The following is a 23,558-nucleotide window of genomic DNA, read 5'->3' on the forward strand; positions in this document are numbered from 1 at the left end:
ATGCATTATAATAGAAGCAGCACCAAATGCGGGTTCTTATCAGAGTTGTTCCTCACATTTGCCTTAAAGCAGGCCACTGAGTTTCAACAGACTGACTGTTTTCCCCATGCCTAAAGTAAACAAGTATAAATGATCCCTAAAGTGTTCAGAACCAGAAAGGATTTTATAAACACAAAATTATGATCCACTGTATACCAACTTACTAGACAGCATTAACAAAAGACTTAATAGGGACTTTAAAAATAGGTAGATGGATATCCTGGATACAGCAACGACGTTTGTCACTGCAGTTACTAGGTAAGCAAAGGAATGACATTTGAACCTTCCTGGAAAGGAAACAGCTTGTTTGTTTTAAATCCGTAGGAAAAGTACTTTGTTTCACTTGACTGCTTTGTGGAAATGCAAGAGGTATCATGTTGCTGTCAAAATAGTCAGTAGCTTTGTTTCCTGCATCAACATAGAGTGAAAAGACTAAATGGGGCCCTATTACTTTTATTAATATGGTTACTATAATAAAGAGAATGGGTAGTTTCAAATTTGTTATATATGATGAATTTTAATTTCTCTCTCATCAACAGATGTTGGCTCTGCCACCTCAGATTTTTAAAAAATCCAACTACAAGGCCAGGCACGGTGGCTCACACCTGTAATCCCAGTACTTTGGGAGGCTGAGGCAGGTGGATCATCTGAGCTCAGGAGTTCAAGACCAGCCTGGGCAATGTAGTGAAACCCTGTCTCTACCAAAAATACAAAAAAATTAGCTGAGTGAAGTAATGTGCACCTGTGGTTCCAGCTGTTTGGGAGGCTGAGCGGGGAGGATTGCTTGAACCTGGGAGGGGGGAGGTTGCAGTGAGCTGAGATCATGCCCCTGAACTCCAGCCTGGGTGACAGAGTGAGACCCCATCTCAAAAAAATAAATCCAACTGTATAGGAGGAATTAAATTTTAGTTCGTGGCATTTAAAATCTTACGTACATTTCTGAATTTCCTTTAAGATTCCTCCCTGAATGAAAAAGCTGTCATTGGCGTACTTTTTTGCTTCTCATAGTTTAGGTGGAACTTTAGGACTACTTTGCAGGGCTTGCACACCTACCTCTTAATCTTAGATGCAGGATCGAGATGGGACTTTAGCTGTGGTAGAGTTTCTACCTTGCTGTCTCCAGGCAGCCTTCTCTGCTACTGAAGTGGACTTTTTATGAAGTATTTCAGCCCTTTAGAGCTAAATGTGTTTCCCAAATGTGTTCTATAGTTATTTCGTATTTGAGTTTGCTATCTCTAAAGCAATATTCAGCATCCATCCCACCATCACAGAGCACTGTGTTCTTGCTGCTAGGAACGGTGTTGTTCAATTAGTAACTTTTTTTTTGAGACAAAGTCTTGCTCTGTCACCCAGGCTGGAGTGCAGTGGCACGATCTCAGCTCACTGCAACCTCTGCCTCCTAGGTTCAAGCAATTCTCCTGTCTCAGTCTCCCTAGTAACTGGGATTACAGGCATGCACCACCATGCCTGGCTAATTTTTTGTATTTTTAGTAGAGCGGGATTTCACCATGTTGGCCAGGCTGGTCTCGAACTCCTGACCTCCGGTGATCCACCCACCTCGGCCTCCCAAAGTGTTGAGATTACAGGCATGAGCCACCATGCCTGGCCGAGTAACTTTTCTTGAAAGTATCGATAGTTCTGATTTGATGAGCCTGACTCTGTGAGAAAAAGTACGTTCTCCTATGCAGTGCAATAATAAATAAGAAAAAACCATAAATAGACATGCTGTTTATGCAAAGAAAAGAAATGAGCAGCTAGTATTAGGAACATGGCTTGACGCATATGAAACAGGCTTGCCTAAACTATATTATTGAATGGTTAGATGACTTGTAATTTCTTCTTTCTTCTAAATATATTATTCTTCTACCTTTACTTAGTGTAAAAGACTTTTTCTACTACCTTCTTTCCAGAAAAGATTTCTGTTACCCGTTCAGTAATACAACCCTGTGTTAAAATATTGTATATTCACAGTCACAATAATACATTCAGTCTCAACACTGAAAGATTACTTATTAAAGTTACTTAATAAAGATTACTTAAGATAAACCAAATCTTTTAAATTGAAGAATTGACTTTTGGAGAAAAACTACTTTTTTTCTTAGAATCTGCATGGCATTATTGAATGCACAGTGTAAAAACAAAGATTTTTTGTTTGGTTGGTTTTGGGTTTTTTTGATGCAGAGTCTCATTCTGTTGCCCAGGCTGTCGTGCTTACTGCAGCCTTGACCGCCTAGGCTGTCGATCCTCCTGCCTCAGCCTCCCCTAGTAGCTGGGACTACAGGCTTGCACCACCATGCCCAGCTAGTTTTTGTATTTTTTTTGTAGAGATGGGGTTTCGCTGTGTTTTCCAGGCTGGTCTCAAACTCCTGGGCTCAAGTTATCTGCCTACTTCGAACTCCCAAAGTGTTGGGATTACAGCTGTGAGCCACTGTACCTGGTCATAAAGATGTTTTTTAAGATAGGCCTAAAATATCTATAAAAGCTAACATGCCATGTTAAGTGGAAAATTACTTGGTATCAAGTTTATGCCACATAACTTAATGTTAGTTACTATAAAGGGGCAGATGACGAATTTGAACTGGTATCATATGACAGGCCCTAGTCTCTTCACACTGCATTAACTGAGCAAGTTTATGTTTAAAAAACAAAAATACAGATTTCTTCTTACACTCTTACCTGAAGTAGTCATTTTATTAATGTGACTATTATAGCAATACCTTATAATGTGATGTCATACGAATAAGATGTTCCATGTAAGTAAATTTCCACGTTAGCAAAAATGTCCCCATTTAAGAGCCAAACACATTTTCTCATTTAGACTCTTGATCTAAATAAGCTATGCATTTTGTTTTGCCATTATGTTCTATTATAGTATATATTGAAACCTGGCTTACTCAAAAAATGAGTTAGACAAGTCTTACTTTAAATATATTGACTCAGAATCGCCAGTGGAAAGCACCTCACCCTTCATGCCTTATATTACAGTAGGTGCTCAGTAAGTATTCGATAAGCAGATGACTGATAAATAGATGATGTCCTGGTTCGCTCCAAATCGTAGAAGTGTGCAGGGCCCTTTGAGCTGATTCCATGAAATACTCGACCACATTGCTAGTGCTCTCTGTCCACTAGTTAGGCCATCACCTCCAAAATCGTATTGCTTGTGTTCCTTCTTCTAGCAGTCTAGCCTGACTCTCCAATTCTCTGCTTCTAGACTGCTTCTAATTTATATGAACTAAGATTGGAATAATAATGATATGCTAAAAGTACTTCACAGTTTGCAAATGACTTTATGTGCCTTTGTTTCAGCAAAAAGAAAATACCCCAGCTTTCATATATCTTGCACTCTTATCAGGAAACAGCCCTGTAATGTGGTCGGGAGAGATTACCATCTTAACCCTTTTACAGATAAGAAGCCTGATACTCAGAGAGGATAAATAGTTTACCCAGTTACAATATTAATAAATAAACTGGGACTATCTCTTTGGATTATTTGATTCTTTTTTACTTTATCAGGGTATGTTAACATGGTACATTTTATGACACAGACTTTTAAGATTTATCTTTGGTTGGTCCAATTTTATTCATGCTTATTTTCTTGGTTTTGATTCTTTACTAAGTAATTGAGGTGATTATATATGTGAGATATCTGTAAATTAAGATACTTGAGGTTGAGAAACAGAGTGGAGTTGATCGGCCGGGTGCAGTGACTCATGCCTGTAATCCCAGCACTTTGGGAGGCTGAGGCAGTCGGATCACTTGAGGTCAGGAGTTCAAGACCAGCCTGGCCAACATGGTGAAACCTAAAAATAGAAAAATTAGCTGAGCGTGGTGATGTGTGCCTGTAATCCCAGCTACTGGGGAGGCTGAGGCAGGAGAATCACTTGAATCGGGGAGGTGGAGGTTGCAGTGAGCTGAGATGACGCCATTGTACTCCAGCCTGGGCAACAGAGCAAGACTATCTTAAAAAAAAAAAAAGAAAGTGGAGTTGATCTATATATTTTTGACTATTTTTCAAATGTTACCAAGTGCCTTGTGAATTACAAAACTGACTTTTGTAATTTGGAAATAGAAAAAATAGGGGTTTTGCAAAAAATGTTTCAGTTGCTAGCCTCCCTGTTTGTCCTTATAACCAGAAAATGTTTGCCTATAAAAAATTTTTCTCCAAACCTGCACACTGTGCACATGTACCCTGAAACAAAGTATAATTAAAAAAAATTTTTTTTTTCTATAAAGTACCCTTCTGAAAAAAGCAGTCCAAATAAAATTCTGGGAAAAGAATTACTTAGTTGCACCGGACCTACTTCCTGACTTCCATTTTGTTTTGTTGTATTTTTGTCTTGTTTTAGGTTAGCTCCATTCAGAACCAAATGCAGTCCAAGGGAGGTTATGGAGGTGGAATGCCTGCCAATGTGCAGATGCAGCTCGTGGATACGAAGGCGGGATAGCCCTGGTCCTTTCTTCAGTGAGTACTGAGAACTGGGGTCTGGACCTGAAGGCCAGACATGGCCAGGCCAATAATAGTAAATATATGTATATATATATATATATAATTTTTTAATTGTGAACTTACTGGGAAAGGCAAAATTACTCAGCTAAGTGTAGTTTCTGCACTTGGAATGTAAGTTTTAGGTTCTTTTCCTTATTAAGAACTTTAAATACTTTAAAACATCTGGTTGGGGAGGATTCTGACTACAGGATGCTTCTTATGTGTCCTTTAAACAAGAGTGAAATTATTATTTTGAGTATTGAGGCCAAGTGTGGTGGCTCACACCTGTAATCCCAGCACTTTGGGAGGCCTAGGTGGGCAGATCACCTGAGGCCAGGAATTGGAGACTAGCTTGGCCAACATGGTGAAACCCCGTCTCTACTAAAAATAACAAAAATTAGCTGGGCGTGGTGGCGCATGCCTGTAATCCCAGCTACTCGGGAGGCTGAGGCACGAGAATTGCTTGAACCCGGAAGGCAGGGGTTGCAGTCAGCTGCGAATGCGCCACTGCACTCCAGCCTGGATGACAGAGCAAGATCCTGTCTCAAAAAAGTACTGATACTAAAGATAATCTCTTGGGTAGTAATTTTATAGTTAACACTTCATTGTTTATAAACTTTTCAAATTAATTAAAAAGACTACTTTGAAAAAGGATAAACCCTGAAAATGTAGAAATAATTTGAAGTTTTTTTTTTTGTTTTATAGGGTTATTGTGAATTTCTATATTTTCTCTGTCCACTATTCTGTAATTTTTTTTTTTGTCCTGTGATTGCGTTTCTTTTATTTTGAATTACAAAAAAGAAGTGTGATGGCACCTTGTCCACCCTGTTGTGATTATTCCAATGAGATGTTACTGTTCTGCTCTGAAGAAGATACTGTCAGATGAATCCTGCATTTCCTTCAGCTGGCATGCATGCCTTTGGACTCATGGACAGAGTTCTTTGGATTGTCACTGAATTTTCAATGTTTAATCAGTATGGATCTGATCTTCGCATGATCTTTTTTGTGAATGCTAACACCATTTTGCAGCTTTTTTTTTTCTATTTTAAACATTTTTCTTTTCACTGCCTTACGATTTTATTGGAAAGCAAGGACCTGCTATTATTTGTTAATTTGCCATCATTTATGTATATTTTGGAAGGTATGAGACCCACAAGCACAATGATCATTTTTATTTGTTTGAAACTTCAGCAGAATAGATATCTGCATGCTTTATGAAGTTGCTTCGGTAAGAGCCCATGGGATGCCAGAAATTAACATTTCTTTGCTGCCATGGGCTGATGATGCTGCTATTAGATAAAGTTTAGCTGTGGCACCAAGTCACATCATTTTCATAGAAAAAGATTACTTGTAGCTTATTTTAGAAGTATGACCTTTTGGTCTATTTGATTAGAATTGCAATAAAAGAAAAGCTTGCATTCATAAGGCATTCATTCTGTTGTAAATGTTCAATATATTTATTTTGAGAGCAAGGACCTGTGGTTGTAAACAGGTGTGGTTATGTATCTGAGTGTTGCGGTCATACTCTTATCCAGTCCGATCCTGAGCATCTTCATCTTATTAGCTGTTCGTTTCTTTGTGTACTCATTCTTTTATTTTTACTTCTTTTTAATGTTATGGTATCCAGTTGTTTCCAGTAGCAGTTTCTTCACCTTCTGGCCTGTACTACTAACTGCAGACTCCAGAGTCACTGGCCTTTCTGTGCTCTACATATTTTAGGGGCCACATCAGTTGCCAAGAGCAACATACATATCGACCTGGCTGAATTATTGCCAGTGAAAACAACCTGTACGAAGCCTTTGCTCAGGTTCTAAAATATGTTTGTCCTTGCACAAATTTTGTATATTTCAAATATTTCTGTAAAGGTTTCTTCTTTTCTGTTAGAGGGTGGTGTTAAGCCAGAGTCAGTGGTTTGTGTTCTCATTAAAATGTTTAAATCCTATGTCCAATTCAAGCCTATCTATCTAACTACATTTGGTAGGATTAACATTTCATGTAACAAATGGGGCTTAATTAAAAACTTTAGATAACTTTGAATAAAGGAACAGGGATCACTGTATCTTCTGCCTTCATTTACCTTAGTCCCAGATTCTTGCAAAACAGGCAACTGAACAAACATTAGGTTTATGTAGGTAAAATGTGAAAGCGTTTCTCCTCCACTTTTTGAAATTTAATTTAACCAGTACAGCGGGGCACCAGATTACTTGATCTTTGTATTTTGCAGTTTTGAGCCTTTGTCTCAATCCCAAGCACAGAGAGGATCTGCCAGGGAAAAATATTTGCATTTTCAGAGTAGACGACATTTTGCAGTTTGTTTAATAACTTCTAAAGTTGAATTCATCCATTGTCACTGTCGCATTGTGGAATTTGCCTGAGTACTGTTGTCATTCTGCTCAGCCAGGCACGGTCAGTTTCTTGGCCAGGGACATTGCTGTGTGCAAGCTCTTTAGAAGAGAGATTGGATTTTCTTGGCATTATCAGCACTCATGCTAGTCTACTTCTATTTTGACTGACTCTTTAAATTAGTAAAATTTTTCTACTTGTCATTATAACTCTTGGAACAACAACAATACGGGAAGCTGTGATCCTTTTCCCTGACTCATGATTTTATTCTTTTTCCAAATCGCCGGTTTTGTTTTTTTTTTTTTTGCTGCTCCAACGACCAGCGTGTGTTGGAGCAGATCTCCATGGTAAGCCAAAAGTGGACTTGTCACCCTATAACTACTCTGCAGCTGTCACTAACTCACTCTACAGGCACAGTAACTACACTTTATACAGGAGCACATGCCAAAGTGCCTGGGAGGTGCCAATAAAATCAAGAAATAAGAAAACTACAAAAAAAAAAAGATACAGTATTAACCTTGGACATATTTTTTTTTTTTTTTTTTTTTTTTTTAGGGAGGCAGCTTTCCCACATTTAAAATGGGGTTGTAAATCTCAAGAGGTCATTTGTTCCCCATAGCAGCATATCTCATTTTTAAATTGAAGCTAATTAAATAGGATTTTACTACTCAACATTCATTATACCGTTAATCTTTGCTGAAATATATGCTAACATGTTAAGCAAGGGAAACTGAAGACTGAGTCACATGGATTCTGTTAGCAGTGATCTGCAGTCTGTAAAAGAGGTACTTTCCCATGATGTAGGCATGAAGTGGTGCCAATAAGCATAGAGCGGAAATGTTGACTTTAGTTAACATTGGGTTTAGCATTTCCAGTGCAGCATTATCAGTGGACCTTTAAAAATACTTCGTGATTACATTAGCTTTCACTTTGTTGTTAAATTATAGCAGACTCATTATAGAGAACAAGTTTGCCTTGATTTTGTTTAAAATGACTTCTGCTAAGCACCCAGAAGATAAAATTGACATATTTTTATAATATAAGCATACTTTTTTTGTACATTGTGTTCATTCTTGAATAAAATGAGTTCTGTGTTGGCTTGTAGATATTAAAAAGAAAGTATTGATTTTGATTCAATAAATGTTTTCTTTCAATCCTGGTTGGCCTTTCCTTTAAATTTGTTTAGTTTTTCTTTTCTCTCAAGGAAGGATTGATTTACCAGAATTCAGTTAGAGCACCTTTTTTTGCATTCTTATATTTTCAGTCATGATTCCTATCATGCAAAAAAACAACTTAAAACTTTTTGATTTAAAAGAGAATTTAAATTTGTATCATTCATTGTAATCTTTAACGTCACAGTTCACCTTTTAATTTAACAAATACCTAGTCAGAATGAAAATTAAATGGATAGAAATAGGACTAATAAAACATTTATGCCTGGTGCAGTGACTCACACCTGTAATCCCAGCTCTTTTGGAGGTGGGTGGCTAATTTGAGACCAGCCTGGACAACATGGTGAAACCCTCTCTGTAAGTTTTTATTGCCTATCAACCACATGATTTTTAATAAAGGTATCGGATATCTACACAGCATTCCATGATGAAGCATCTTGTCCTTATAGTATATGTAGGACTTAATTAAAATGAAATTAAGAATTCTCCTCATACTTGGCCACATTTCAGGTGCTTAGTAGCATCATGTAGTGATCAGCTGCTGTATTAGGAAGTCATAGACTATTTCCACCATCACAGTTTGGGGAGTTAGTTAGTTAGTTTATAGTTTGCCTCTAAAATGGTTTACGACACTGGTTCCCATAGGGAGTGATTTTGCTCCCCATGGAGACATTAGAGCAATGTCAGAAGACAGTTTTGGTTATCACAGCTTGAGGAAGGGGTGGTACAGGATCTGGGGAGTGGAAAGTAGGGATGCTGCTAAATATCCTATGATGTACAGGACAGCCTCCACAACAAAGATGGATTTGGTCCAAAATGTCAGTGCCACAGCTAAAACCTGTTTTAAGACAAAGAAGATCTGTATGTCTGCATACTCACCAGATATAACCTGTTAGGGACTCTGTTGCATTAGATCATGTGCACAGGTAAGTGAGGTGTTTTGCTGGTCGAATACTGAGAATAGGTGAGTTAGGTTTCGTTTTATGAGAATTGCCACAAAACAGTCTAAAAACAGAAAAGTCAAGACAAATATTAGGAAAGACTATTTCAAAACTTCTGGTAACTTTTGTCCTTATCCCATATCCAAAGATTCTAAAAAGAAATTGGCTTAAAATGAAGTTCTTTGCAAAATAAAATTCTGACAATCCCAACTATGAAAAAGTATCTGAAGAAACTGATGTTGGTAGACCAAGAGCAATTACATTGTGAGCTTATGTTTTTAAAGGATATGCATAAAATGTTGAAGGAAGGGCATATAACCACAAAAAGACAAGTCTATAAAATAGAGTGTCAGAGACAGTCTAGAAATTGCTAATATTTATGAAGATGCAAAAATCTACAAAATTGATAAAGACGAAGGAAATTCTGTGCCCTCTGCTTCAAGTACACTATACGCAAACTTAAGTCACTGAAATTTTACCTTCTACTTATTGTCTCCAGCCAGAATGGTCCAGTAAGAATGAAACCATTAAATGACTCATCTTCATCTGACTTTTTATGTTTTGGCCCCTTAACTTTTGGTTTTCATAATGTTTCTCACACTATGAGGGTTTGCCTTTGATACTTTGTCCCAGGATTCCTTGAGCCCAGGAGTTCAAGATTACAGTGAGCTTGAGTTACGATGGTGCCTCTGCACTTCAGCCTGGGTGACAGAGCAAGACCCTGAACCTTTGAAAAAATAAAAGTGTTTTTCAATGAGCTGCTCCATCTATGCAGGAAGGAAAAAAAAAAAACTTTCTTGTAGATACATGCAACCTCTAGGCTCGCTCATTTTGACCCCTACCTCATCTTTTTAATGCCCATCATCTTAATGTTCTATCTGGTTTGCCTTTGATGCCTAGAAAAAAAAAAACCTTTGTATTTACTACAGAAAACAGTTACTCCCTGAATAAGATCAAGTGTTTGATCTGGGACCTTATAAGGAAGTTCTCAAAGAATGGTGATCCTGGTATTGAAGAAAGCTGATTTTCATCTCATTAGAAGGTAATCTTGGCAGAAAACTAAAGCTGGTGGTTCATTCTAACCCCCAGATATTCTATTTTGTAAATCCAAGCTATGGAGTTCATTAGAGCTTTTACAACTCACTAGAACTCATGGGTTCAGTAGCTTTAGACAGTTAAATGCAGCTGAGAACCTGCCTTAGGGGGCCCAGAAAGAATTCCTAGGCTTATGGGTATGTTTTTTGTTTTGTTTTTCTCCCTTAAAGGAGCAGCAAGCAAGTAGCACACTTCTTTCAAAATCTTCAGAGCCTCACCTAGTTACCTATTTCTTCCCATTGCTTTAAGTTATATAAACATATATATCCATTTTATGTCTGTGTCCTTCAAATAAATGTGTAAGCTGGCAGAGTCCTTTGCCTTAGACACCACGCCTTCCTCCAGAGCCTCCACTGCTGCTGTGCTCTCCCGCAAGGCTTCATGTGCTGGGCGCTGCTTCCTCAGGGAGCATGTAAAACATTTCAGCTGCTGTTTCCGGGTTTCTGCAAAAAACAGTGTTTTACTTTTCAGAAATACTGCAAAGGAGGTAAAAACCACTCTGCTTCTGTCTTTTGGCAAAACCACCCAGATTCCAAATGGGGTAATTTTAAGTTCAATCTCTTTCCAATGTCCATAATGTCCATTGTGTCCTATTATCGTTTTTCACAAGTATATGTAGGTTTTGCTCACCTGATTTTCTCCGGATAGGTACACCGTAAGTGTAACTAATAAGTGACTGGACTGTCCCTCTCTAAATGCAGCCACATCCAATCTGTGCACAATGGAATTAAGGCCACAGACCATCTAAGCCAATAGCATAAAAGGATCTGCTACTCCTAAAACCAGAAACAGAAACGAGCAGTCCTTTGTCCCTTCTTCCCTTTTTTCAATCTGATATTCCTATAGGAAACTATAGTATGATCAGATAGACATTTTAGAAAAGTATCAGCTGGGCATGGTGACGCATGTCTGTAGTCCCAGCTATTTTGGAGGGTGAGGCAGATGGATCACTTGAGCCCAGGACTTGGGTCCATCCTGGGCAACATAGCAAGACCCTGTCTCTTTTAAAAAAAGAATCTGAGGGCTGGACACAGTGGTTCACGCCTGTCATCCCAGCACTTTGGGAGGCCGAGGTGGGTGAATCACAAGGTCAGGAGTTCGAGACCAGCCTGGCCAACATTGGTGAAACCCCATCTCTACTAAAAATACAAAAATTAGCCAGGCATGGTGGTGCACATCTGTAATCCCAGGTACTCAGGAGGCTGAGGCAGGAGAATCGCTTGAACCCAGGAGGCAGAGGTTGCAGTGAGCCAAGACTGCGCTACTACACTTCAGCCTGGACGACACAGCGACACTCTGTCTCAATGACAACAACAAAAGAATCTAGGAAATACTCATTCTACTGTGAAGGACACGACACAGTAGAGGGTCAGGCAGTCCGATCTGTGATTAATGGGAGTTTTACAAAAAGAAAGCAAGGAAAATGCTCTTCAGAGGAAAAAGATTAAAAAAAAAAGTCTCCTGCAATTTCAAAAAGATTTGTTTTTACATTTATACTTTCTCACTTCACAGCCCTCAAGGACCTTTTGTTCTGAAGACTCATATATTCAGCTCTGGGAAATATTATTTCTCTGATTATTCCTTCAACTTTTGAAGATTACCAGATTTCTCAACAGCAATACTGTGGTCTGGAATATAATGGGGGCACTTCCCTCAGACTTTGGAGAAGACATTATTTTGAACTTAGAATTCTCTCTACAGCCATACTCTCAATGAAATAAGATGGCAGAATAAAGATGATTACACTAGCAATGAATGGCTTTACTTTCCACACACTCATACTGAAAACACTCTGTGAGAATAGAGAACAAATGTAGTAATAAAATTAAATCTCAGGATTTCTAGGTCTGAAGCCAACCTAGAAGGCATTCTATCCAAATTAGAACAAACAATGACAGATTTTTAGAACAACTGTTTACAAGAAGCATGATTAAATGGATACCATTCAATAGCAGGAAGATAACATGCATTCACAACATTTTTATTGAGCATTATGTGCCCAGGTAATATTTAGACACTGAGGATACAGCAGTGAACAAATTTCTTAAGCCTCCAAGAGTTTTTGTTCTAGTAGGGGGATGCAGAAAGACATTAAGCCAAATAAATAAGTGAATTAGGTAACAGATTAGAAAATGGTAAGTGCTCTGGATAAATAACTGGGGATGTAGGAGAGGAATTGTAGTTTAAAATATCACCATGCTGAGACAGTGACATTGAAGCTGCGATGTTAGTAATATAGTTAACACATTGTGTTAGGCCTTCTTGCATTGCTATAAAGAAATACCCAAGGCTGGGTGATTTATAAAGAAAAGAGGTTTAATTGCCTCACGATTCTGCAGGCTTTACAGGAAGCATGGTGCTAGCACCTGTTCAGCTTCTGGGGCATCACATGGCCAGAGCATGAGCAAGAGAGAGAGTAGTGGGTGAGGTGCCACACACTGTTTTTAATTTTGAGATGGAGTCTTGCTCTGTTGCCCAGGCTGGAGTGCAGTGGCACGATCTCAGCTCACTGCAACCTCAGCTTCCTGAGTTCAAACGATTCTCCTGTCTCAGCACCTGAGTAGCTGGAACTATAGGCACGTGCCGCCACATCTCGCTAACTTTTGTATTTTTAGTAGAGATGGGGTTTCACCATGTTGGCCAGGCTGGTCTCCAACTCCTGACCTCAGGTGATCCACCTGCCTAGGCCTCCCAAAGTGCGGGGATTACAGGCATGAGCCACCGCACCTGGTTGGGTGCCACACACTTTTAAATGACCAGATCTCACAAGAACTCATTATTGCAAAGACAGCACCAAGCCATGAGGGATCCGCCCCCATGACCCAAACACCTCCCACCAAGCCCCACCTCCATCACTGGGGATTACAATTCAACATGAGATTTGGGTGGGGACAAATATCCAAACTGTCACACATTTTACCATCAACAAACAAAAAGGAAAGACAATTCTAGATATGTTTGTTTAAACCAAAAACAGGTCCAAAGATATGATTTTGAGCAATTAATGAGTGTACTCCAAGTGCCTAGAACAGGATGGGCCATGTAGGAGGCACTCAGTAAATATGTTCTGTAAAATTTAGAAAGGAAATGTCATCTGAGAGGGATGACTTTAGAGACAAACATTGCATTTCATTTAGCGCTCATCACATATCTTGTTTGTACGGTGCATTATAAATATACTTAAACACCTTTTAAGTGAAAGCATAAAATACTATAGTCACAGAACAAAATGTAAATTTTACAAAACAAAATTCAGAAGATGGTGTAGGGTTAAAGGAATGGAGGGGAATATAAGTGTCAATCTCCTTTATATACATATTCAGAACTCATGAACTCTCTATACATGTATGTTTAAAATTATCATTTGAAGTTCTAACAGATGAGATATTTAGATGTAAAAATACAATAAAAACTGGAAGGAGGAGGACAAGGATTCTGTTACAAGCCTCATCTTTTGGTGTATAAAATCATTTGCACAATTCAAAGTTGTTGAATCAAGAAATGAAGGTATGCTTATGTTATTTAAAGGAAGTAACCCTCAGAAGACTTCAAAAGACAAATGGCTACGAGTGGTTATCCTTAGGAAGTGGGAATGGGGTTTGGAAAGTGGATAAGGAGACTTTTATTTTTAATTTCATGCCATACTATACTATTTGGATTTAATTCTCTTTATCCTACTAATTTTATTCAGTAATATAAAACAAAATAACAATATATTTTAAAGAAGAGAGATTAGAGGGGTGACGTTCTGCAAGATGGCAGATTAGGAAGCCCCAGGGAAACACTGTATAGACAATATTCAGACCAAAATATCTTGTAAAAACTCTAGAAACCAGCTAAGAAGCTGCGGCAACCAAGTGAATGTCTAAACAAGAACAAGTCACACTCAAAGTTATAGGAAATTTCATGAAATTTTGGTCACTTTTATTCCACCTCTTCCCTGGTGCAGCATGGTATTGTCAAAGGAAACTGCCTCAGTCCCAGTTTCTCCCTTGGGACTAAAGAAAAAAGGTGGAGCTTGCTTGTAACTTTCTAGCTTGCCTGAGGGCTGCTTAAGGGACTAGTTTCTGTCTTTCCTGACTCAGAGTACTGATACAAACAGTGACATACCTTGGACACATGGTTAGGGGCTGCAAAGCCTAGGGGGAGTGCTCTGGTGCACTAGAATAGCAGGCAGCTCCCAGATCTACGGGTGCTTTGGGGCAATAGATGACAGGAAGAGGAATGCAAGGGACACCTAAGTACAACACAAATAAACATAAGTAATACAAAAATAACACACACACATGGTCCCAGGGAAGACACAGCCCCAGAAAAGACTTGAGAAGACCCTGAGCCTTTAAGCTAGGCTGATTAGTGAAGGTATTCCCCTGCACAAAGCCAGCTGGGAGAGGTGGCTGTTTCTTCAAATAACCACATCTCAAAAAGGGATCACAAGGTATACACAGAAACAATGAAACGGTCTATTCAAAGGTACAAAATCAATCTCCAGAAATCAATCCTAAAGAACACAGACCTCTGACTTACTTGACAAAGTATGTAAACAACTGTTGGGCTGGATGTGGTGGCTCACGCCTGTAATCCCAGCACTTTGGGAGGCCAAGGCTGGTGTATCACTTGAGGCTAGGAGTTCAAGGCCAGCCTGGCCAACGTGGGGAAACCCTGTCTCTACTAAAAAATACAAAAATTAGTTGGGCATGGTGGCACGTGACTGTAGTCCCAGCTACTCAGGAGACTGAGGCACAAGAATTGCTTGAACCTGGGAGGCAGAGGTTGCAGTAAGCCAAGATTGCGCCACTGCACTCCGGCCTGGGTGACAGAATGAGACTCTGTCTCAAAACAAAACAAAAACACCACAAGTATCTTAAATATGCTCAGTAAGCTAAAATAGAACACAACTTAACCAAATTAGGAAAACAATTTATGAACAAAATGAGAATATCAACAGATAATTTTTTTTTTTTTTGAGACGGAGTTTCTGTCACCCAGGCTGGAGTGCAGTGGTAGTATATCAGCTCACTGCAACCTCCACCTCCTGGGTTCAAGCAATTCTCCTGCCTCAGCCTCCCGAGTAGCTGGGACTACAGTCACGTGCCACCGTGCCCAGCTAATTTTTTTTTTTTTTGTATTTTTAGTAGAGATGGGGTCTTACCATGTTGGCCAGGATGGTCTCAATCTCTTGACCTCATGATCCCCACCTCAGCCTCCCAAAGTGCTGGGATTACAGCCGTGAGCCACCATGCCCGGCTGAGAAATTTTTTTAAAAGCCAGATTCTGGAGCTGAAAAATGCAACTGTTGAATTGAAAAATTCTCTAGAAGACTCGATAAAGCATAAGGAATCAGCAAACTTGAAGACATGACATTTGAAGGTGCTGAATCAGGTACAAAAAGAATGAAGAAAAGTGAACAGCTTCTAAGGGACTTAAGGGACACTATCAAGCCAACCAATATATACATTAAAAGGGTCTCAAACAGAAGAAAGGGGAAAAGACCTTATGAGAAAAATATAATGTCTGTAAATTTCCCAGCTTTGAGGAATGAAATGGAAATATAAATATGAGAGGCTCAATTAACAAGTAGGAGACCTACACTGAGAAACATTATAATCAAAAAGCAAAGACAAAGAAGAAATCTTGAAAGAAGCAAGTAAAATGCAATGCAAAATCCTCAACAAAATGCTAGTAAATCGATTTCAACAGCACATTAGAAGGATTATACACCATGACCAAGTGGGATTTATTCCTGGAATACAAGAATGGTTCAATATAGGAAAATCATTCAATATAAAGATATCACCATTTGCAGAATGGAAGAAAAACCCGCATAATCATTTCAAGTGACGCAAAAAAAAAAAAAAATCTGACAAAGTTCAACACCCTTTCACAATAAAAACTCTCAACGAACTAGGAGAAGAAAATTACCTCAACATAATAAATGCCATATATGAAAAGCCCACAGCAGACATCATACTCAATGGTGAAAGACTGTGAGCTTTTCCTCTATGATCAGGAACAAGACATGGTTGTCTACTTTCATGAGTTCTACTGAACAAAATACTGCAAGTCTTACCCAGAGCAATTAGGCAAGAAAAAGAAATAAAAGGCATCCAGACTAGAAAAGAAGTTATAAAATGATCTCTCTTCACAGGCAACATAATCTTATATGTGGAAAAATCCTAATTATTCCATTAGTTCTGACAACACCAAAAGCCTGTTAGAACTAATAAACAAATACAGCAAGGTTGTAAGGTATAAAAATCAACAGGCAAAAAATTAGTTGTGTTATAACAACAAAAAACCTAAAAAGGAAATTAAGAAAACAATTGTTTGCATTAGCGTCAGAAATTAAAAAAAAAAAATACCTAGGAGTACATTTAACCAAGGAGGCAAAAGACATGTATACTGAAAACTAACAGAATGTTACTGAAAGAAACTAAAGATGACATCAGTACATGAAAAGACATACTGTGTTCTTGGATCAGAAGACGTACTGTTGTTAAACTGTTGATACTACACAAAGCAATCTACAGACTTAATGCAATTGCTATCAAAATCCTAATGGTGGCTGGGTGTGGCAGCTCATGCCTGTAATCTCAGAATTTTGGGAGGCCAAGGTGGGAGGATCGCATGAGGCCAGCAGTTTGAGACCAGCCTCAGCAACAAAGCGAGATCCCATCTCTACAAACAAAAATAAAAAATATTTAAAAAATCTTAATGGCATTTTTTGCAGGAAAAAACCAACCCATCCTAAAATGCATATGGAATCTCAAGGGACCCTGAAGAGTGAAAACAATCTTGATAAAGAAGAATGTTGGAAGAAAAAAGATTGTAAGTTTCATCCTTTCTAATTTTAAAACTTATTACAAATCTACAGTAATCAAAACAGTGTGGTACTGGCATAAAGACAAACATATAAACTAATACACAGAATAGAGAGTCCAGATATAAATCCTCCCATGTGTGGTCAAATAATGTTTGTCAAGGGTGCAAGGACCACTCCATGGAGAAAAGACAGTTTTGTTTCTTTACCCCAACAAATGGTGCTGGGATTAGATATCCACGTGTAAAAGAATGAAGTCTAATCTTTATCTTATACCATATGTAAAAATTAAAATGGGTTAAAGACCTAAATATTAGACCGAAAACTATAGAACTCCTAGAAGACAACACAGAGGGAACAATTTCTTGACACTGGATTTAGCAATGATTTCTTGGATATGATACCGAAAACACTGGAAACTAAAGTAAAAATACACAAGTTGGACTATCTCAAAATTTAAAACTTATGTGCATCAAAGAACACAATAGAGTGAAAAGGCAACCTATGGAATGTGAAAATATATTTGCAAATCATATATCTGATGAGGAGTTAATATCCAGAATACATAAAGAATTCCTACAAGTCAACAACAAAAAACAATCTGATTTAAAAATGGGCAAAGGACTTGAATAGACATTTCTTTGAAGATATATAGTTGGCAAATAAGCACATGAAAAGAGGCTCAACATCATTAATTATTAGGAAAATGCAAATCAAAATCATGAGATACCACCTTACACCCATAAGGATGGTTACTATGCAAACAAAATTATAACTGGTGTTGAGGTGTGGAGGAATTGGAACCCTTGTGCACTATTGGTGGGAATCCAAAATAATGCAACTGCTATGGAAAACAATAAGGAGTTTCCTCAAAGAATTAAAAATAGTACTACCATATGATTCAGCAATCTCACTTCTGGGTATATAACCAAAATAATCGAGCACAGGGTCTCAAAGAGATATCTGTACACCCATGTTCACAGCAGCATTATTCTCAAATAACTAAGAAGTGGAAGCAGCCCAAGTGTCCTTGACAGATAAATGGATAAACAAAATGTGGTTCATACATACAATAAAATATTCAGCCTTAAAAAGAAAGGAAATTTTGACACATGCTACAACATGGATAAACCTTGAGAACAATATTTCAAGTGAAATAAGTCACAAAGAGACAAATATGATTCCACTTATATGAGGTATTTAAATTAGTCATATTCACAGACACAGAAAGTAGAATGATGGTTGCCAAGGGAGAGGGGCAGTGGGGATTGTGGAGTTGTTTAATGGGTATAGAGTTTCAGTTTTGCAAGGTAAAAATGTTTTGGAGTTTGGTTGCAAAACGTGAATGTCCTTAATGCTACTGAACTGTATACTTAAAAATGGTTAAGACAAGGACATTTTGTTATCTGCATTTTACCACAATTTATTTTAATGCCAAAAAAACTCCCAAGCCCAAAAAAACAAGAAAGACTAACACATGTACTGTGTGTGGTGGCTTGTAGCCAGAGAGGGAGGTGAAAACCAGTGGGCAGTGATGGAGGGTTGCAACTCCCATGAGGGAAACACGTTTGAGACATTTACACACATTGAATAAACCCAAACGCCAAATGATCTCTCATGTGTATGTAATCCTTAAAATCTCCTAGGACACTAGAGATAAAGTTGCTAGTCAGCACTGAGATTGTACAAGTGCCAAATGTAAGGAGAAACTTGACCTTGTGCTTGAACTCCTGCTTGTCGAGTTCTTCATTTCTCTGAAACCCTAGAGCTACAACATGCTAAAGAGCTAACAAGCTTTAAAAGTAGTTATTTTTCTATCATTACCAAAAATAGACAATTTGCATTTAAATTCTATTTGAGCTCATGGCTTCCTTGAGGATCAAAGAAATAGACCAGATGAGGCCAAAGAGCTCTTTCTGTTCCAGGAAGCACAGGACAGGGAAGGTAGAGTTGTGGTCTTGCCTGGGCCTGAGTAGACTCACTCACTGCTTGGAGCAGACACTGAATGTGCTTTCTGGCCTTGGACCTCCCCAAAGCCCACAAGGTGTCTGCTGTGGCCTGGACCTTGGGGTAGGTACTACTGCTAGATTGTTACTGGCATTTGGTAACTGCCTATTTTTAGTACTTATTTTCAAATTAAAAAATGTTGGAAGCCTTTCATTCTGAACCCTGTCCAGCCTACACTATTTGGTTTAAATAATACAACATCCTCCCGTTTCCAGGTCACAGAACATAGTGTTGGGTCTGGGCTCCTGATGAGCAAAAGATTTGAGGCTGCAGGCATTTCCCCTCCAGCCAGGTGACAGCCAGGAAGACGGTCCCTGTAAGTCTAGCAGAGTAGCTTAGACTCCTCTTTTCTGCATCTGCCTCTCTGAGACCTATGTAAATGGCTGTCCCCTTCGAGACAACAGAGATAAGCACTGGCAGGAGGTAACTTAACCAGACTTAACCCCAGTTCGCCATTCTGTCCTATAAGAGTTCCTGTGTTTCCCTGTCTTCTAACAATTCCCCAAATCTATGTCTTTGGGCAACTATTGCTTCCCCAATCTGCGGGGTTCTGGTGGGCCTGCAAGTCACAGTAACCAGGTCTCTCCTCCCCACAGGTGTGTACATGAGGGCAGGCTAGGGTGAGGCCTTCCCTGGAATTTCCAGCTTGTAGAGCGGGGTCAGTTCCTGTATGACCTCAGACACTCCACATAACTATAGCCCAGCACGTGAAGAAAACCTGTTGGCAATGGGGAAGGATGAGGCCGACAGACAGCTGAAATGACAAGTGGAGAGCAGAAAGGAGAGCTCAAGTGCCCTGGAGGTGTTGCATCCTGACCCTTGGGTGTTCCAGGGAATACCCAGTTATTAGCTCTTTGGCTTTGAGCAAGATATGTATCCTCTTCAACCATCTGTTCCATAATCTATGAAACTGGGAGAGTAAAAGCTCTTTTCTAGGATGGTTGTGAGAATGAAATCACATAAGCAAAGGCCATGCCCATCACAGGACTTGCGTTTACTCAGCTCCTCCTGTGCCAGAACTTGCTGAGCTCCCCTCCCTCCTCCCTTGTTAGGCTGGGGCTGTAAAGTAGAAATCTGGAACCAATAAAAGTCTAATGGCCAGGTGTGGTGGCCCACACCTGTAATCCCAGCACTTTGGGAGGCTGAGGCGGGTGGATCACAAGGTCAGGAGATCAAGACCATCCTGGCCAACATGGTGAAACCTCGTCTCTACTAAAAATACAAAAATCAGCCGGGCACGGTGGCGGGTGCCTATAGTCCCAGCTGGTCAGGCGGCTGAGGCAGGAGAATCGCTTGAACCCGGGAGGCAGAGTTTGCAGTGAGCCAGGATTGTGCCACTGCACTCCAGCCTGGGTAACAGTGCAAGACTCCGTCTAAAAAAAAAAAAAAAAAAAAAAAAGTCTACTGAATAAACTGATAATTGAACCTATTCTGGAAGTTCTACTTTGTGTCTTTTTCTTAAGCAGGAAAATGGAGATGGTAATTATGTGAGCATTTTTACCACCTGTTTCATCAGAAGCCTCTGTTGCTGATTTTCTCTTTCACTAGTCCTTACAAATCCCCCATTTTATGAAACACCAAGGGCCTGAGGAACTTTCACAAGAGCAGCCTTCAGCTAGACTGAAGTGCCTGCCTGCCCGCAGATTATTCATTATGTCTGAGAACTGCAAGAGGTGACTGGGGGACAAGAGAGAAAACTCTCTACTCAGTTCACAAACTGCCAAGCAGAAAGACGAGTGTGCCAATGTAAGGAAGGACAAAGCACTGCCCTGCATTCTAGATTCTGAGTCAAGGAGATCACTAAGAGGTTTGTTTAACCCTAGACCACGCTGTGTTTGCCTCTCATTGACTTCCTGGCTTGGCTGCACTGGGTTGTCCTCTTCCTTAGCGCCTGGCAGGCTAGGAAAGTCCAATGTCCATGTCACATGGTGTTTTCCACATGCGATGCTACGTCAAGATTTGTGTCTGAGGTTTCAGTTGACAACATCAAATGGCTTTTCTCAAGCCATTCATGATCTGCTCATCCACTATTAAGTCCCTGCTATATGCGATGCACAGCAAGTATGCTCTGTATAAAACACCAGGCATCATCTTAGCGCCCTCAAGCAAACAAAGACCCCGTGTGTTATGGTTTATAGAGCCATGCAGAATTCCTGCTGCCTGAGGAACAAACACAGCCCAGTCCTGAGGTCTTAAGTAGTTGCTGAAAAATCTGAGCTTTTAACATGGTCTCTTTTAGGGTCTCCAATTCTTATTATGGTCAGGCTCTCACACACCTGCTTTTTAACAAGATCTCACTAAAGGCAACAATTTCTGCTGGCATAGCGTGTTGGGCACAGGTGGTCTCAATTACTGTTTATCCCAAGTACACATGTAAATGTGAAAAGAGAAAAGTACATCGGGCAATTGAGTCTGATTTTCATTTTTCAGTCGTGTGTCCAAGTCTACTCTAAGGCAATTCTTAATGTACACTTGATTTCCATAATGTTTCCCTTCTATTTTCCCACCTGCTGTTGGCTTTGAACAACCTTACCTGAGCTGAGAATGGCTGCTTCTTTGGCAAGAAGTTTCTAGAATGTGTTTGCTGGGCCAAAGCTTGGACACCTGATCTCTTCAGAGATCTTGTGGATAGACTGATAGAGAAGAAAGAAAATAACTCATGCAGCAATGTATAAAACAGACGAAGAGGTGCCACAATGATCAAAAGGGATAAACTAAAAAATACAGAAGTCTAATTGATTCTGCATCATTGTGAATCAAGTTACATACTAACATGAATTTTACAGAGATCCAAAGCCTTTTTGAGCTAAAGCCAAAGCACCAGGAGATCTTTATTTTTTTAACTGCAGTAAAACATACACAACATAAAATTTACCATGTTAACCATTTTTTTTTCCTTTTTGAGACTCTGTTGCCCTGGCTGGCATGCAGTGGTGGGATGATAGCTTACTGCAGCCTCTGACTCCAGGCCTCAAGCGATTCTCCCACTTCAGCCACCCAAATAGCTGGGACTACAGGTGCCCGTCACCATGCTCAGTTAATTTTAAAAAGTTTTTATTTGTAGAGACAGGAGTCTTGCTCTGTTGCCAGGCGGGTCTTCAACTCCTGGGCTCAAGCAATTCTCCTGCCTCAGCCTCCCAAAGTGCTGGGATTATAGGCATAAGCCATCATGCCTGGTCTGTCTTTTTTTTTTTTTGAGACAGATTCTCCCTCTGTCATCCAGGCTAGAGCACAGTAGCGTGATCTCGGCTCACTGCAACCTCTGCCTCCCATGTTCAAGTAATCCTCGTACCTCAGCCTCCTGAGTAGCTGGGACTACAGGTGCATGCCACCATACCCAGCCAAGTTTTGTATTTTCAGTAGAGACAAGATTTCACCATGTTGCCCAGGCTGGTCTTGAACTCTTGGCCTCAAGTGATTCACCCACCTTGGCCTTCCAAAGTACTAGGATTACAAGTGTGAGCCACCAAGCCCAAAAGTCTTAACCATTTTTAAGAGTACGATATCAGTAGTGTTAAGTACTTTCACATGTTGTACAACCACATTCACATTGTTGCTGAACATTTTCATCTTGCAAAACTATACCTAATTAAATAACTCCCCATTTCCCCCTATCCCTGGTAACCACCATTCTACTTTATCTATGAATTTGACTACTCTAAGTACCTCATAAATTCATATATATGTTCTGATGTATCCATATATATGTGGAATCATACAATATTTGTCTTTCAGTGACTGGCTTATTTCACTTGGCATGTTTGTTCCCAAGGTTCATCAATTTTGTCTTTATTAAAATACCAATGACATTCTTCACAGAAATAGAAAAAAAATCCTAAAATTTATATGGAACCACAAAAGATCCAACATACCCAAAGCTATCCTAAGCAAAAAGAACAAAACTGGAGGAATCACATTACCTGACTTCAAATTATACTATGGAGGTATAGTAACCAAAAGAACATGGTACCGGCATAAAAACAGACAAAGACCAATGGAACAGAATAGAGAACACAGAAAGAAGTCCATGCACCTAGAGTGAATTCATTTTCAACAAAGGTGCCAAGAACATACACTAAAGACAGTCTCTTCAATAAATGGTGCTGGGAAAACTGGATTTCCATATTCAGAAGAATGAAATTAGACACCTCTCACCATATAAAAAAGTCAAATCAAAATGGATTAAGGATTTAAAACTAAGACCTCAAACTATGAAACGACTACAAGAAAATATTCAGAAGTCTCCAGGACATTGGTCTAGGCAAAAATTTCGCGAGCAACACCCTACAAGCACAGGCAACTAAAGCAAAAATGGACAAATGGGGCCGGGTGTGGTGGCTCACACCTGTAATCCCAACACTTTGGGAGGCCGAGGTGGGCGGATCACGAGGTCAAGAGATCGAAACCATCCTGGCCAACATGGTGAAACCTCGTCTCTAATAAAAATACAAAAACTAGCTGGGCATGGTGGCGCACGCCTGTAGTTCCAGCTACTCTGGAGGCTGAGGCAGGAGAATCACTTGAACCCAGGAGGTGGAGCTTGCAGTGAGCCGAGATCACGCCACTGCACTCCAGCCTGGCAACCCAGCGCGATTCTGTCTAAATAAAATAAAATAAAATAAAATAAAATAAAATAAAATGGAATCACATCAAGT

General features: G+C 39.5%; 1 protein-coding gene and 1 long non-coding RNA gene across 3 annotated transcripts in view; one reads left to right on the forward strand and one right to left on the reverse strand.

Moving 5' to 3' along the window:
- Positions 1 to 8,027, forward strand: part of CDC42SE2 (CDC42 small effector 2) — a 124,737-nt gene extending 116,710 nt beyond the window's left edge. Inside the window, exons 5-6 of one of the 2 annotated variants that reach the window (XM_003259920.4) lie at positions 4,386 to 4,501; positions 5,327 to 8,027. In XM_003259920.4, coding sequence (XP_003259968.1) covers positions 4,386 to 4,484 — 99 coding nt within the window. In that variant the 3' untranslated portion in view covers positions 4,485 to 4,501; positions 5,327 to 8,027. Of the gene's footprint in view, positions 1 to 4,385; positions 4,502 to 5,230 lie in introns of both variants that reach the window. The other variant, XM_004087438.3, reaches the window with a different exon arrangement.
- Positions 7,155 to 9,621, reverse strand: LOC115836634. Its single transcript, XR_004031636.1, has 2 exons — positions 9,461 to 9,621; positions 7,155 to 9,045 (listed from the first exon to the last, which is right to left on the reverse strand). It is a non-coding gene; the product is annotated as an uncharacterized LOC115836634 (long non-coding RNA).
- Positions 9,622 to 23,558: the final 13,937 nt, after the last annotated feature.

The sequence above is a fragment of the Nomascus leucogenys genome, chromosome 2 (assembly GCF_006542625.1).
Source record: "Nomascus leucogenys isolate Asia chromosome 2, Asia_NLE_v1, whole genome shotgun sequence".
In the NCBI taxonomy this organism is placed as follows: Eukaryota; Metazoa; Chordata; class Mammalia; order Primates; family Hylobatidae; genus Nomascus; species Nomascus leucogenys.